Genomic DNA, 15,964 nt, shown 5'->3' with positions numbered 1-15,964 from the left:
TCATCCCTCAAAGATAAATAAGTAAATAATAAATAAAAAGTAATGTGATGCAGGAGCATATTTTTATGTTTTTTGCGTCAAGTAATATAGAGTGGATTTTTTATTAAAATAAATTTAAAAAATATTTTATATACTAGAATAAATAATTATAAAAATTATTACGAAAATACGTAAGATTATTTATCTCGTTTACAGTAAAAACAAAAAAAGACAGTAAGTGTGATACGTGTATATCTCGTTCACAGTGTAAACGAGATACATGCAAGTTTACTGTAAATGAGATGCGTGTTAAATTATAATGTTTACAGTGTAAACGAGATACAGTAAGACAAACTGCTAACAACTATAAAAGGATGTGCAAGCCTTGGCATTCTCCACATACATTTCATATATTTTTTCCTCTGTTTTTTCTTTTCAAAAATAAGCAAAAATGTTCAGTAGTAGCGAATATGTGGTTATTTGTGTGTATCCCAATTGTCGTATGAGAAACAGTGATAATTGGGTGATATTTGAGTGTGATAATCCGTTACTGTTGCGCATTCGGTGAGTAAGTTCGTTGTCCGAGTTGAAGAGTCTGATATTGAGAAACTTTGGTGGTTTAGGGAGAAAAGAAATCGGAAGGTGGGGTATAAGTTTCTAGCACCGTTGGGTAACGGAGCTTTTCGGTTTCACTTGTTTCGGCTCCGTGGCGACGAGCATATGTGACTCATGTTTGACATCCATGGAAGAAGTCCTTGAGAAGCACTGTGTCGTCGAAGCCGGCCTCCCTCAAATACGGGACGATGACGTCCGGTGATAGAAGCATGTGACTCACTCGTCGAAGCAGAAGTAAGCGAGGCCTCTGAAAAAAAAGATCACAATTATTAAAAATGTATGCGTGCATCAACATAACAAACTGACTTAACTATAGTATACATTTGTTTAATAGAAATTTATACGTATGTACTAACTTAATTTATGTCAATAAAATTTTTTACGTTAATATTTTTACATAGTTAATTCATAAACATTTCCTCAACATGTTACTTAAAATAAAGACATTTATTAAAGTAATTAATAATCTAATTATCAAATTTTAACTTAATAATTTAATTTAGGTAAATACAAAAGTACATAATAGTTCACTTAACTTAAAAAATAACTTTTACTTGGATAATTAATAACTAAACTAATAACTTAAGAAACGTGTAACCAATAAAATATCTTCAACGGTTGGAAAATATCTACCAAAATTGCATTCTATTGGTGACCTGTTACTAACGATACAAATTGCATTCTAGTTATTGACAAGTATTCTAATAGTGGCTATACGTATATGTGATAACAAAAACGTCAAGATAAGAAAACTAACCGTAAAGTCGGCTGTCCCGGCGTAGTGCCAAGTCGCGTTCAGCCTATTGATATCTGGATCAGTGCATCTTCACGCACCATCTTCGTTTTACTTGATAATATGGTCAGAAAGGAGTAGAAGAGAGGAGAAAGTGGTGGAAAGGTTCAAAATGGGGTCCAGAACCTCGCTGTAAACGACATCTATATATAGGCGTTACCTAGTCTTATCTCGTTTACAGTGTAAATAAGATAAGCTTGCACGTATCTCGTTTACATTGTAAATGAGATATACAGGTATCATGTAACACCCTACCACATAAAATCTTATGTTTAAGTCATAAGACAGAGGTGGTGAGATATTATGACCTCTAAAAATAAAATTATATATATATATATATATATATATATATATATATATATATATAGTTTGAAAACGGTTTTTTATAACTAGGAGCCTTTGAAGAAACGTTAAAACAAAAGCAATAAATTGAAAAGCGCAACACTCACGAGGTGTCAACGTTAACGAAGCGACGTAAAAGTAAGCTAACATGGATATAAACGAAAGAGAGTTCCAAGGTACAAATATCAAAACTCAAGACTCGGCTCGCACACACACACACACGAGAACCCAAAAGAAGCGCAAAATACAGAGTTTACAGAACCTGTTTCTCTAAAATAACCTCAAAGAGGAAGTATATACATAAACAGTGGAGATAATAAGTATCTACTTATATACATAATCAAAATAAACCCTAAAAGATATTAAAGATCTTCGCTATCAGAAGCTTCCAGCATACCTCAGCGAGGTGCCTCACGTCCTGCATCTGAAAACCATAAAATACGTATGGGGTGAGAATTAGAGGTTCTCAGTATGGTAACAGCACCCACATATCTAATATATAATGTCCTAGAAAAGTCAAAGGCATTTCTAGAACTTCTAACATGTGATTAAAGCTTATGAAAACACAACTAAACCAAAAGTAAATGAGGCAACTAACTAAGGATCTTCGTTCTATTCTAATACTCCCATTTTCAACTCTTCCGAACCTCCCAACCTCCATTGGAATGTTTGTTCAAACACAATTACTACAATCAAGAAAATCACAATTAAGATTCAGATAAATAAGTAGCAAGTAGTTTATGCAATCAGTTAGGTAATCCAAACAAAACACACCAATCAAACACATAGATGCATATGATGCATGCCTGTTCTATGGCTGATGATATCATCTGTCGGTTATATAGCCACCCCAACACATCCTGGTAGCTAACCATGGATAGAAACACCCATTGCGGAGCGAGTGTGTTTGAGCTACAACCCCTTGCTACTACCCGCTTAACCCAAAACCAGTGGAATAACCATTACTGCGGCTACTACTCAGGCGGGTGTTTAAAAGCTCAACCTGGAGCAAACGGAATGATCCACTATTGCTGCTACTACCCAGGCGTCACAATCACTGACCTGGAGCAAGCGGGACAAACCACAATCCTTGCTACTGCCCAGGTATCTGAAACATATATTTATTCAGTCTAAACACAATCATCATTATTATCAAATCTCAAAAATTGTCCTGAAGCAAGCGAGACAAACCACAATCCTTACTACTGCCCATATATCACATTCAAAATTCATTATTACTTTCATTAAAACATTTCAATTATTTCATATTTAGTCAAAATTTCATAATTAAACTCAGTTTTCATAATTCTTCTTCCTCATCTCATACTCGGAGCAAGTGGACAACGTCACTGCCTACTACCTAGTCACATATATCTCTTTAAATTACAAATCCTCATCATTACTCTCATCATCCATATCAAATCAAGCATCCCCTTCCTCAACTCCTTCGACACCAATTCTATCTTCTTCCACTCACTAACCCTTACTCCATAACCCAAAACCTAACTAATAGACCTTAAACAGAGTTTTTGGTTTTTCCTACAACTTCGAAAATTCAGTTTTTACATATAACTTCCGACATCTATAACTTCCTTTACGAAATTCCGTTTTTCACAAAGTTTATACCATCTTAAAGCTCTTAAAACTATCTTTAATTTGAATCAAAATTCACTCAAATTCAGTATCCGAGACTCAGGTTATGGACCATCGAAGTTCATTAAAAATATGCTTTTACAAAAAAAGTTCAAAACCTTTATTTTTTCAAATTCTCATTTTCAAACCAAATTTCACAATCCAAAATAACATTAAATACACTTAAAACAATTTCATAACCATTTCTTTCATTCCACAACACTTCGGGTGTGTTTGGCAAACGCGTTACAAGAGAAGAAGCACGTTTAGCTTTCTTGAAAGCTTCAATTTTTGGTTTGGCAAATTTTTTATTCATGAACGCAGAAGTGATTTTGCTTTCAAAACCACGTTTACAAGAAGCTACAATTTTGAGCTTCTTCGTTTTAACAACGGGTTTTTAGCCATCAATACTACATCTTTATTTATCTTTTACCAACTTTATCATTTATGCATGTTATTATATTATTTATGAAATTCTTATTATTTTTGTTTACATGAACTCTTTTTTTATTATTTATTATTTATTATTTTTTATTAATTATTTATTTGATATTATACACTTTTATAATTATAATTTTTTGTATTATTTTTATTATCTTTTTATAATATGATTTATTGATTCTATTAGGTAAAGTAAATTAAACAAAAAATTAATTGTAAATAATAATAATAATAAAAAATTATAGCATACTAAAAAAGAGTACTAAGAGTACTAAAAATATACTATATAAAAAATATCATAAAAATTTTTTTGATTTATTTCAATTACTACCAAGATAAATATTTAATTTTTTTTATTATTCTTAGTACTCTCTAAAATTTATATTTTGTTAGTTTTAATTAAAAATATATTTTGCCAATTTTTATATATTATTTTTATTTTAGTTTATAAATATTAATTTTATTATAGAATTAATTAATAAGATTTATTCAATTATCTAAATTAAAATGATAAGATAATATACAAAAATTATTTAAGTTGATGTCTATTTTAGTAATTTTTTATTTAAAAGTGATTTTGAATAGTATAATCCAAACAACATTTATTTTACTATAATTCATTTTAATGCAAAGATTGCCAAACATAAATCACTTTAACATAAACTTATTTTTCATCAAAATCAGGTTTGCAAAATCACTTTTATTCAAACTCCCGTTTGTAAACTGTAATCCAAACACACACTTCAACACTCAATTTCATCAACTCTAACCCACACAATCATAACCAAACTAACAATACTCATAAATCATCAATATAACATCATCATCATTTACAATCAAACTCAAATCTCATTATGACTCAATAATTCAGCAACACATTCACATATTCAACTCCATAGCTTTACCAATTTATTAAACTTTAACAAGTCATCCTGGTTCAACCTAATCTACGGTCAACTAGCCTAAATTTTCATGACACATTATATTTTAGTTACGAGAAATCAAAATAAAATTTAAAATTAAATAATATTTTTTATTTTTCTTTTTTTGAAAAATAAAAATACTATGATAGTATGATTGTTTAATTTTAGGTAGTTATTTTGAGATTTTATTTCTTAACTTATTCAGTATAATTTTATTTTGATACTTTTTATTTTACCTCTAGTTACGTATAGATGTTTTGGAAGTATACAACTATTAAAAAATTTTTTTTTAATAAGATTAAATATTTTTAAAATTTATTTTATATAAAATCACAAATAAAATGACTTTTCATTATGACTATAAATAGTAAAAGAAAATAAGATAAAATAATTATCAAATAAAATATATATCAATTAAATTATTATAATCAAATAAATTTTGATAATACATATAAGACATTAAAAATATAATTAATATATTACTATAATTATAATTTTTTTATACCATTATTTGATATTTATATAAATAACAAAAAATATAAAATTATTTTATAAATTATTCATATTAAAATTAAAAAAAAATATATTTTAAACAAAAATATAAAAAAATAAATATGTTACGTACATCGAACGATAAATATATCAGTATAGTAATAAAGTTAGTCCTATTAATTACGGATGACCAATTTCGAAAATCTGCAATTAACCATTCACTTGGGTCGAATCTCTCTCCAACGACTGTTATACATACGGTGGGGAGAGCGTTCGCAAAAAAATTTAACTCAATCCAAAACCCTTCCTTTAATCCGTTCCCATCTTCCTCACTCCACACTCCACAAGCACCCAAAGACGAACAATCTCCAATTTTCTTTCTCCGGCAAAACCTTTAACGGGTTCTTTCCGGCAAGTTTTAATTTCTACACAAAGCGCAATGTTCACGCCACAGAGGAAGGCGTGGCCCGCGGCATCTTCATTTACGCCTCACCGAGGCGGCGGGGCGGCGAATTCTGCTCTCTTGAAGGGCAAGGCCGTCGTCGTCTTCGACGATCCTGCGCCGCCGCCGCCGTTGGGTTCTCTGAGCGAAGCAACCCGGGAGACGGATGTGACGGTAGCGTTCGATGGGGGGAGCGTCGATGATTGGAAGAAGTTCAGAGAGGTAGGTTTGCTCGATGAGGCGGTTATGCAGCGGAAAGACCATGAAGCACTCTTGCAGAGGGTGTCTAGGCTCGAAAAAGAGGTTGGTTTTCGCAAACATTTTGCCAATTTTTTCCTTGTTGATACCTTTAATTTTCATTGTTCTTTAGGGTTCTGGATTCAATTGGATTATGCTTGCCAAGATTGCTATTATTCATTTGATTGCTGGGTTTAATTAGGTTTATGTTTTAACGGTAATATATGATAATTTAGTTATTTATTTATCTTTTTTTTTTAATTTTTCTTAATTTGCTTTCCTTCTCAGTTTCTGATCATGGTCACTTGATGGTGGGTGACTGGCTGTAGGAAAATTTTGATTGATTGTTAGTTCTAAATCTCAACTTGCAGTTACTGTTGCTCATAATGTAGTGACTGTTATGCAACTTCTGTTTAGAATAAGGGAAGGTTTTGCTTGATTTTAGTAGCAGGAAAAATACCTTCAGTTGCTCATTAGGTTTAGTGAAAAGAAGCATTCCAGTTGATTGAGTACTAAAGACAAATTGACTTTCTGCCATCGAATCTAAATTGTTCCTTCAGGCGAAATGATATATTTATATTCTCTTGGACAGAGTTCAGGGAGAAAGATCCGTTTATGTTTTGGTTTATGCTAATCATTTCAAATTAAAGCCTTTCTTCAGTGATCATTCAGTACTTAGGAAGTGGGAAAGGGATTCTGCAGGCATGAAATAAATGCACGAGCAAAAACTAATGAAGCCTGATGAAAAAGAGATTTAAGGGTTGAATGCCTAGGTTGTTATACTTGTAATTTCTTTAAATTTTTGAGAGTTTTGATATCATCTTGATTATCCAGTCAGGAGAGGAAGCTCATAAAAAAAAAGTAACATTCAGGTCTGTTTGGTTTTACATTTTTTTTCCTTCCAAATTTGTCGTCTTGTCATCAATATCAATATTGAATTACAAAATACCTCCATTATTTCCATTATGGTCCCTTTTAATAGATTTTTTGGAATGACACCTTAAAATCAAATCCTAACATCAAAAATTTAATTTGAAAGATAGAATGATAAATTTAAGGTTAATTTACTTTGATGCATATGCAATCTGCAACAAGATTACTATGATTCATGTCTTTGTGGTTTTAGTTTATCTATCTATCTATCTATCTATTTATCATTGAAAATTTGTAATAATTGACCGCTAATGGAACCTTGGTTTCCTTTCATTTTTCTTTTTCAGCTTTTGGACTACCAGGACAACATGGGCATCCTGTTGATTGAAAGAAAAGAATGGAATCTGAAGTTTGATCAATTAAGGCAAGAACTATCTGCGACTAAGGAGATTCTTAAACGAGAACAATCATCACACTTGATTGCATTATCCGAAGTACAAAAGAGAGAGGAAAATTTGAGGAAAGCATTAATCACAGAAAAGAAGTGTGGGGCTGATGTATGCTCTTTTTTGTTGATTTTCTTTCTTCTCATGTGGTCAATTGTTTAGATCATATTGAACAGAGATTTTAACTTTTGCCTTTTTTGCTCACTTCCTTTTATTCCTAGAACTTCAATATGCAACATATATCCATGATTAGGCATGTGAGATATATTTTTCTTTATTTTCTCTGCTAGTTTTAGTTAAAACCAGTTTTTTCTCTATATGTGTCCTGAATTTTTGTTTTAGTCTCTACCCTAATTTTTTTTTTTTTTTTAGTTTTGACCCTAAATTTTCTCTTTATTTTTGCTAACGTGGCTAACACAATGTAGTACATATGTTATGTATGTTGATAATGTTCAAAATTCATCATTTTTAGGTCTCTCAAGTATGATATGGAATTTATTAAAAAACAGAAAAATGTTTGAGATTAGTATATGCCCAGTCCATTATCAGTAAATCACCTAATACATGTTCTCAAACAATATTGTTCAGTTACTTTACTAGGTTGTTTCTAATCCAATTTTGTGACGGGCTATTTTCAACTGGCCTCATGTGTGGTTAAGGTTGACTACATCTAATAAGCATGCTCTTATGTTCTGTTATTTGATGTTGATGTGACCGTATCACTTGCCAGCTTGAGAGAGCCCTGCGTGCGATGCAACAAGAGCATGCCCTAGTTCATTCGTCCTCCAAGACGAAGTTATCTGAAGCAAATGCATTGGTTGATGGTATTGAAGAGAAGTCTTCACTGGTCAACAAGAAACTGCATGATGCAGAATATAAACTTGCTGAGGTGAACAGAAAAAGTGCAGAGCTGGATATGAAATTGCGAGAACTGGAGGTTCGTGAAAGTTTGCTTTGCAAGGAACAGTTGTCGGTGGCTACCGAGTATGTACCATGCTTTACAGTTTATGAATATCCAGTCATCATAATATGTTATCTAGTTTGTTATGTGCTTTAATTCATCTAAAGTTGGTATTCTACTGCCCCATACAGTCGAGAATCATTTGAAGCAACGTCCCACAAACAGAGGGAAGATTTGAAGGAGTGGGAGAAGAAACTTCAGCAAAGAGAAGATATATTATGTGGTGGTAGGCAAAATCTTGGCGAGAGAGAGGAGAAGATGATTGAGACTGAAAAGAAATTGTCGAAGAGAGAGAGACATTTAGAAGCGTTGGAAAAGAATATTAATTCCTCTATGTCTTTGTTGGAAGAAAAGAAAGCTGAGATAAGTACAAGACTAGCAGATCTAGATGCTAAAGAAGAGGTGCATTTCATACTTATTATGAGCTTGATGATTTTTTGCACTTTTTTGCTTCAGGTAACTTTTTATGTGATTTTATGTGGTCTTTTCCATTATTCAGTGTTGTGCCTATGATTTCAGAAAGTTGATTCTGTAAAGAGCTTGCTGGATGTTAAAGAGAAAGAATTACTTGCACTGGAACTGAAGCTTAGTGCTAGAGAAAAAGTAAGTCTAGGTACCTGGTAGCTTTACAATAAAATGGAAGTTTCTGCAATGTTTTGCCCATGAAAATACTGGGATATATATGATTGCCTAAGCCATTTTGATTCTAATTAGATAGTGAGGCACAAGTATATACAAATCCTCAAGTACTCTTGGCAAGAGATAGCGAAATATTTAGGTTTTGAAAACTTTATTATGGTCTTTTAATGTGAAGTAGGATGACAGGTTCTTTGGAATTTTCCTCATATAAGATAAATTTTGTTATGGTTGCTCTATGGTTGTTATATATTAGTTTTTGTATCATTGTATACTGCACCCATGTGGCATTACCATTAGTAGTCTGCATTTTAAAACGGGTGTAATGCCAGAAATGCTAGTTGCATTAATTCTAGTATCCTGACAGCTAAATTTTCAAAAAGTTTAGAACCAATCAAGCAATAATGCACGACACCTAAGTCTGATTTGCTTGTGTTGAAAGTTGTTCTTGTGAAATTATTGCTAAATTTATCCTAAATTTTTTGAAAAATTAGCTGCTATGAATGACTATAATTTTAAAGCCAAATGAAATATCATAGTAGTTTTTCCACTAAGTAGAGATCACTTTCAAGAGTTAAATCGCTGTCATTGTTAGAGATCATTAAAGAAGGCCTAATCTTGAATTTATATATTGGCATAGGATAGCGTATATAATGCATTGTTTTATTCACTCTTAACTGGTATTTTTTATTACATACCTAGGAATAGTTGTTTGAAAATGCGGAAAGAAATTGGATGTTAGAAGGTTACTATATAAGCTCATAAGATGTATCATAGGGAGTATGTTATTACTGTTTACATAGCTCCAATAACTGATTTATTTGCTTGATAATGCTACTTACTGACTGTTCTTATTGTGGTTCTCACAGGAGGGGATTGAGAAGCTCCTTCAAGAGCAGAAGGTTATGCTGGATTTGAAGTTGCAGCAGTTTGAGCTGGAAACAGAGGAAAGACGGAAATCTCTCCTTCAGGAGTTTAGGAGCAAGGAGGAAGACTTGGAGCAGAGGGAAGCTGAAATCAACCACAGGCAGAAGGTTGTCGAAAAAGAAGAACATGGTTTGAATAAGAAGGCTGAGAGAATAAAGGAACAAAGTAAGGAACTTGAAACAAAATCAAAATCTTTAAAGGAGAAAGAAAGGGGTATTAAGGTCAACGAAAAAGTGTTGGAGAAGGAAAAACAGCAATTGCTTGCTGATGTGGAAAATCTGCAGAATTTAAAAGATGAACTTGATAAGCTTAAAGATGAGATTTCTCAGCAGAAGCAGAAAATATGCAAAGAAATTGAAGATTTGAAACTTACTGAAGAAGAGAGAGCTGAGCATTCTCGGTTGCAATTGGAACTAAAGCAGGAGATAGAACATACCAGATTGCAGAAGGATTCTCTTATGAATGAAGTTGAAAGCTTAAGGGAGGATAGACTGAGGTTTGAGAAAGAGTGGGAAGTATTGGATGAGAAAAGAGCTGAAATTAATAGAGAGAAACATGAAAATGATGTGGAGAAAGAAAGATTAAGAAAACTACATCACAGTGAAGATGAACGGTTGAAAAGGGAGAGACACGACATGCAAGATCATATAAGGAATCAACTAGATAAGCTTGAACTAGAGAAGGAATCATTTAGAGAATCAATGAAGCAAGAGAAACTTCTTTTGTCTGAAAAGTTGAAGAATGAGAAATTGCAAATGCTTCAGGATTTTGAATGGAAGACAAGTTCTCTTGAGATTGAAATCCAGAAAAGGCAGGATGAAATGGAGAAAGATCTGCAGGAAAGAGAGAGAAAATTTCAGGAGAAGATGGAAAGGGAGCTTAATAATATTAATGTCTTGAAGGATGTTACTGAGAAGGAATGGGAAGAAGTGAAGTCTCAGGGCCTTAGGTTAGAGAATGAGAGGAAGGAGCTTGAGTCAAACAAGCAGCAGTTGAAGTCAGGCCAACGTGAGATGCATGAGGACTCTGAAATGCTTATGAATCTAAGCCGGAAGGTTAAAAATGAACGTGAACTACTTGTGGCTGAAAGAAATCAATTTCTTGCATTTGTTGAGAAGCTAAAGTGTTGCAAGGAGTGTGGTGAGGTTGTTGGGGGCTTTGTAGTATCTGATCTTCAGTTGCCTGACTTTAAACAAAGAGCCATTGTTCCCTCAGCCACCTCTCCTACTCTGAATGGTATGCTGATTAAGAACTCCCAGGACAAGGTAACTGCTTCCAATTTGGACTCTTCTGGATCTACATGGACTGGAAATTGGTTCCTCCGTAAATGTAGACCAATCCTCGGTTTATCTTCAAATAAAAGAACTGATGGCATTGGTTCTTCTAATGAGGATGGGACAATGCCACTTTCATATGTGAATGTTGCTACAGAAAAAGTACCTGAACTGGAATCTCTGCCCATTATAGAAGGAGCTGAGGTCACTCTTGAAGAACAACAGCTAGCAGATGGAGCTCATCACTCTTCGGAAACTCCACAACCCCAATTTGAGAGAATTTTTCGACAGGTGGATGTTCAAAACACAGAGTCCATGGATGATCATAGCTACAGAGATAGCTTTGTAGATGAATATCCAGATGATTCTCAGCAGTCAGTTCCAAACCGCAGTCGGGGAAGACCTGGGAAGAAAAGCAAATCTGGAATTGCTAGAACACGCTCAGTGAAGGCTGTAGTTAGAGAGGCCAATGAGTTCCTAGGGCAAGCCTCTGAGGAAATAGAAGATGCGAGTTTGCTATCTCTCAATGCCGATCATTTCAAAGAAGACAGTCAAGGAGACTCTAGTCAAATTGATAAAGCTGTTGGTAGGAATGGAAGGAAGCGACAACGCTCACAAACTTCAAGAATTACGGAAAGTGAGCAGAATGCAGATGATAGTGATGGACAATCAGAAAGCATTACAGCTGGTGGACACAGGAAGAAGAGGCAAATGGCTGCTTCACCTGCACAAGTTACTGGAGAGAAGCGATACAATCTCAGGCATCCAAAGATGTAAGTTCAGTCTTGGTGATTTTGTCGGACACTATAGTTATAGTTTATGCTGGTTGGGTCCATGAATTGAGTATAATACTCTTGAATGTAAATGTGAACTAGATACGTTTGAGAATTGTAATTTTCTTAATGACATTATGGAAACGTTTTTTGTTGACTTCCACACTGAAAGACCAGTCCTCTATCGTTGCCCCCCTGGTCCATACCCAGGAAGGAATATAAATGATTGTAGTGCCAGTTTTATTTCACTGGATTGCATGATTTTGACCGTTGTTTGCAAGATTGTATTATCTTGTAATGTTATATCATAACATACCCCATCTCAACCAATCTTTACTACTGCATACGTATTTGATATTGAGAATGACATAATATCACATCCTGGTGATTAATGAATTGTTGAGGTAGTCTCTTAGCTAGACGATTATTATGTTTGTGTATAGACAGAACCACACTAAGATTCATATAGTAATTAAAATTGATGACAGTTTCCATCTGTAAGAGAAAATAATTATTTGTTGATTAGTTTTGTAATTTGGGATTTTTTGGTGAAAGGAGAGTTAATAATTGAAGCAACACAATCTATGTCAACTAATTTTTTGTTATTTTGGGTTCTCAGATTGTACATTACTTATTTGACAGAAGGTTCTTGTTATACATTTCCTTTATTTATTTATTCTGTATAGGGTATTCTTTCGGTATTGTAAATATCATTTTCCTTGTGTATGATAATATTAGGAAATTGAAATGATGAATTGAGTGATTGTCTACTTCATGTTCTTTTAATTAATTTGGGATGCTTTTAAGTGTGTTATTGCAAGTGTCTTGCATATGGCTGTGTAGAGGGCCAAAAGTATAGTTGGTACAAATTGTGATTCATTCATTTTCCTGAGATTTGTGGTCAGAATTTTTTTTGGTGGTTCTAATATCATTCATATCTTGGTATGCAGTGTAGGTTCTACAGTAGACTTTTCCAATAGAACACAAGGCGTGCAGAAAGAAGTTGCTTCTAGTAAACCAGAGCTGAATAAAGTCCCTGAAGTTGACCCTGGTGCCTCATTAGTAGAAGCAGCCGGCAACATCCAAAGCACAGTTCACGTACAGGTCTCGACGACAAGAACCTTGGAAGAAAGGGTTGTTAGGGTATAACATTCCTACTGTTATTTCTTTCCCCCCTTGATAGTTCAGATGCTTCGCTGTTACCCAGAAAGGGTAGTGAAGGAGGAAAACCACAACAATGTATAAAAGAAAAAAAAGTGAGAAATGAAATAGAGACAATCATCTGCTGCAATATACTCAAACCAAACTTGCTTTCCACCTTGTGTATCATCACGATAAATCACCTTGTAGTCCCTGATCCTCAGCAGTTGCATGACATATGTCCACCCATCCATCACAGAATAATCAAAACGTCCAATAGTTAATTATTTCACTGCTAAACCCTTTGGCATTGTCATCAAGGTTTCTTTTTCAATTCAGAATTTGTGTTTTTTTTATGTATATTCTATTTATTCATTAAACACATTTTTACAGTTTGAAGTACCAAGAGACATTGTGGATGACAATGGTGCTGTAACCAACTCTGTGGATCGTGTGGAAGAAAATGGTGCCACAGAATATGAAGATGAAGGTGGAAGCACAATCCTTGGGGTTGAAAATGATATCAGGGAGGGAGAAATAGGGGAGGAGGCAGCGGAGGCAGAGGCGGAGGCGGAGGGAGGCGGAGGCAGGTGGAGGAAGAGGAGGAGGAGGAGGAGTCCGCAATAAAGATGATCTTTAAATTTTTCACAACATGATTGAACTAGTTCCTATTTGTCATGGATATTACAATAGAAATGCTTGTGTCCTCATTCCTTCCAATTAGGGAACTCTGTTTAAATAGGCAAGCAGCTATGAAGCAACTATATAATCTTACTTGGGGTTAAGGTTAACCTCCGTGTTCTCTTGTCTTATAGGAGTTTTCTACTTTTCTTTTTTCCATTTAGAGTACTTTGTTCCCAATGACTATCCTCTTGCCAAATAGAGTATGCAGGTTGTGTAGGAAGTTATTTATTTATTTTTTTTTGCCAAAATGTGAAACATATTGTAGCTCAGTTTTGGATAAGGTTATCAACAAAAAGATACGTTCCTGTTTAAATTTGTCCTTTTAAATTAATTACAGTGACATTTATTTGTGTCTTGAAAGGTACATTGTGGTATGTTGTGTATCTGGAGAACATGATAATTGCAAGGTGAATTTTTGCTGGCAGTTTAGATGTGAAGCTGGATGGACTGTCTGATGCTTCAGGCAGTTGGGGGATTTGCACCCATTTCATCATTAACAACAATAGGATTTGAGTTTCTTGCAGGAAAAATCAATTCAATCCGAACTATGTTACTATGGTAGTGTTTGTAGTTTGGATTGGACTAGTATATTCGGATTTGACACTATTCACTGCGGGAAGAGCCAAGGACAATTTGATGGTTGGAATACCATTTAAAATGTTTTTGAACCCAAAATAGTTTTGAAAATATTCAAAATTTGTAATTTTGTAGCTGCCTTGTACTCTTAAAAACCGAATTTTTTATGGAATAAATTAAAAAAATTCATTATTTTCTAAAAAAAAAATAATTCTGACTTTAATTACTAATATCCATTATTTTATTGGAGATTCATCACAGTTCGCCCAGTTATTCGATGAACTAGAAGTTCGTATGCAGTTTGCCTAGTGATTCGGCGAACTACATATCACTCATCAGTACCATGTTATGTTTCTGGTGGTGATGATGATCATGCTCTCCGCCATGGGAGGCTGCTTTGGTGACACTGACTCATTGCCGTCGGTCAACCGGGCTGCCTGGACGCATGCGGTGGCGCATTGCAGCGGAACGGATGCTTCGTCAAGGACAATAATGTGAGCTTCTTGGGGGTGGAAGACAATATAGTAGTAATGAAGAAATGTGAATCGTCGATTGGGTTGACCTCACATGCAATGACCAGGAGGGATGAGCTAGAATCATTAATTTTTTGCAGTTCGCCTAATATCTAGACGAACTGAGTACCATCAGCCTTTAACATTCAGAAATGCCAAGTCCTTTCATTACTTTCTGTTGTTAATATCTCCAACTATTCACAATCTTAGTTGCCTAACTCTCCTTGTAACACATAATTAGACTATATCTTGTTTGGTAATCCAAGTATCTGACATCCCTAAAGCTCTTTCCATTCAATGGGAGGTTCTCATAATTCTAGATCTTTGAATCTTCAATTCAAGAATTTTTTTTCTACTCTTTTTGGTTTACTTGCTAGTTGTTATTGTTTCTAGTAATGCAACAAGAACAAAACCAACTCTAAGGCTGAGTGAAACAGAAGAATTCCTCATGGGAAAGCAAAACCAACTATGCCACCTAAAAGAACGGTGCCACCTTCAGGTCCTTCAAAGAGGCATAACACGTTACCACCTCATAATTGATCAAATAAGTATAATCATTTTTTTTTTGGTAAAAGATGGGGCTCTAAGAGCCCAAAAGAAAAAAACATAACTCTTACATAACTCTAATTGCACGGGGCATTGAAATCCCTCTGTAGTCATCCTCAAGTATGAGACTTAACTCAGGACATGACATATCTACAAAATGGTATCCTAACTCTTGATCTAGTCCTTTTTTTGCCAAAAAATCTGCTGCCTTGTTTCCTTCTATGAAGGTGTGCTCTATTTTCACTACCCAATCTTTATTCAACCATCTCCTTATATTTTGAATGAGACCATTTGGGAGCTTGCTTCCTCTTCTTTCCATTTCTATAGTCTCAAGAACAGCTTTTGAATCAAGTTCTAGAATTATTCTCCTAAAATCTAAGTCCCACGCTATTCAGAGTCCCAACAAAACTCCCCAAAATTCAGCTTGATAAGCTGAACATCTCCCTATATTAGCACAAAATCCCGCCACCCATCTTTCTGTTGGATTTTTTTCTCTCCTTTGTGAGGTCCAAGCCCAATATTTTGGGGGTGTATTCTTGCACCCTAGTGTCACAACCCTAATTCAGATTTTGGAGGTCATTTTGAGAAAAAGAGAGTAGCCACCAAGTGAGAGAGAAAGGGAAAAACATAATTTCCGTTTTTGTCCAAAGCAGTAAATTTCAAATGGCAGTTTCTCAGTTGTTCACAGTTGGATCAGCTTGAAATTTAAACTGCGTATTC

At 34.3% G+C, this 15,964-nt stretch overlaps 1 protein-coding gene across 2 annotated transcripts; it reads left to right on the top strand.

Annotated features, from left to right (window-relative positions):
* Positions 1 to 5,387: 5,387 nt before the first annotated feature.
* On the top strand, positions 5,388 to 13,923 carry LOC107643793 (protein CROWDED NUCLEI 3). 2 transcript variants are annotated; one of them, XR_002363335.2, is made up of 8 exons: positions 5,388 to 5,962; positions 7,117 to 7,326; positions 7,946 to 8,199; positions 8,308 to 8,578; positions 8,696 to 8,779; positions 9,682 to 11,786; positions 12,737 to 13,247; positions 13,320 to 13,923. XR_002363335.2 is itself a non-coding variant. In XM_021124222.2 (8 exons), exons 1-8 carry the CDS (start codon positions 5,657 to 5,659, stop codon positions 13,551 to 13,553), a joined length of 3,657 nt encoding a protein of 1,218 aa, XP_020979881.2. In that variant the 5' UTR covers positions 5,388 to 5,656; the 3' UTR covers positions 13,554 to 13,923. The 2 variants fall into 2 exon arrangements, 1 of the variants encoding a protein (XP_020979881.2); XM_021124222.2 differs by having other exon boundaries at positions 12,737 to 12,929.
* The last annotated feature ends 2,041 nt before the right edge of the window (positions 13,924 to 15,964 follow it).

Source organism: Arachis ipaensis, chromosome B5 (assembly GCF_059453495.1).
Source record: "Arachis ipaensis isolate K30076 ecotype BB chromosome B5, ASM5945349v1, whole genome shotgun sequence".
NCBI lineage: Eukaryota > Viridiplantae > Streptophyta > Magnoliopsida > Fabales > Fabaceae > Arachis > Arachis ipaensis.
This window is presented reverse-complemented; position numbering and strand designations above follow the sequence as displayed.

Excerpts from the sequence above, each read along its gene's own strand:
- LOC107643793 (XM_021124222.2), top strand. The coding sequence starts at position 5,657 with ATGTTCACGCCACAGAGGAAGGCGTGGCCCGCGGCATCTTCATTTACG. Across the intron at positions 7,327-7,945 it reads AAAAGAAGTGTGGGGCTGAT|CTTGAGAGAGCCCTGCGTGC; the intron begins GTATGCTCTTTT and ends ATCACTTGCCAG. Across the intron at positions 8,579-8,695 it reads ATCTAGATGCTAAAGAAGAG|AAAGTTGATTCTGTAAAGAG; the intron begins GTGCATTTCATA and ends CTATGATTTCAG.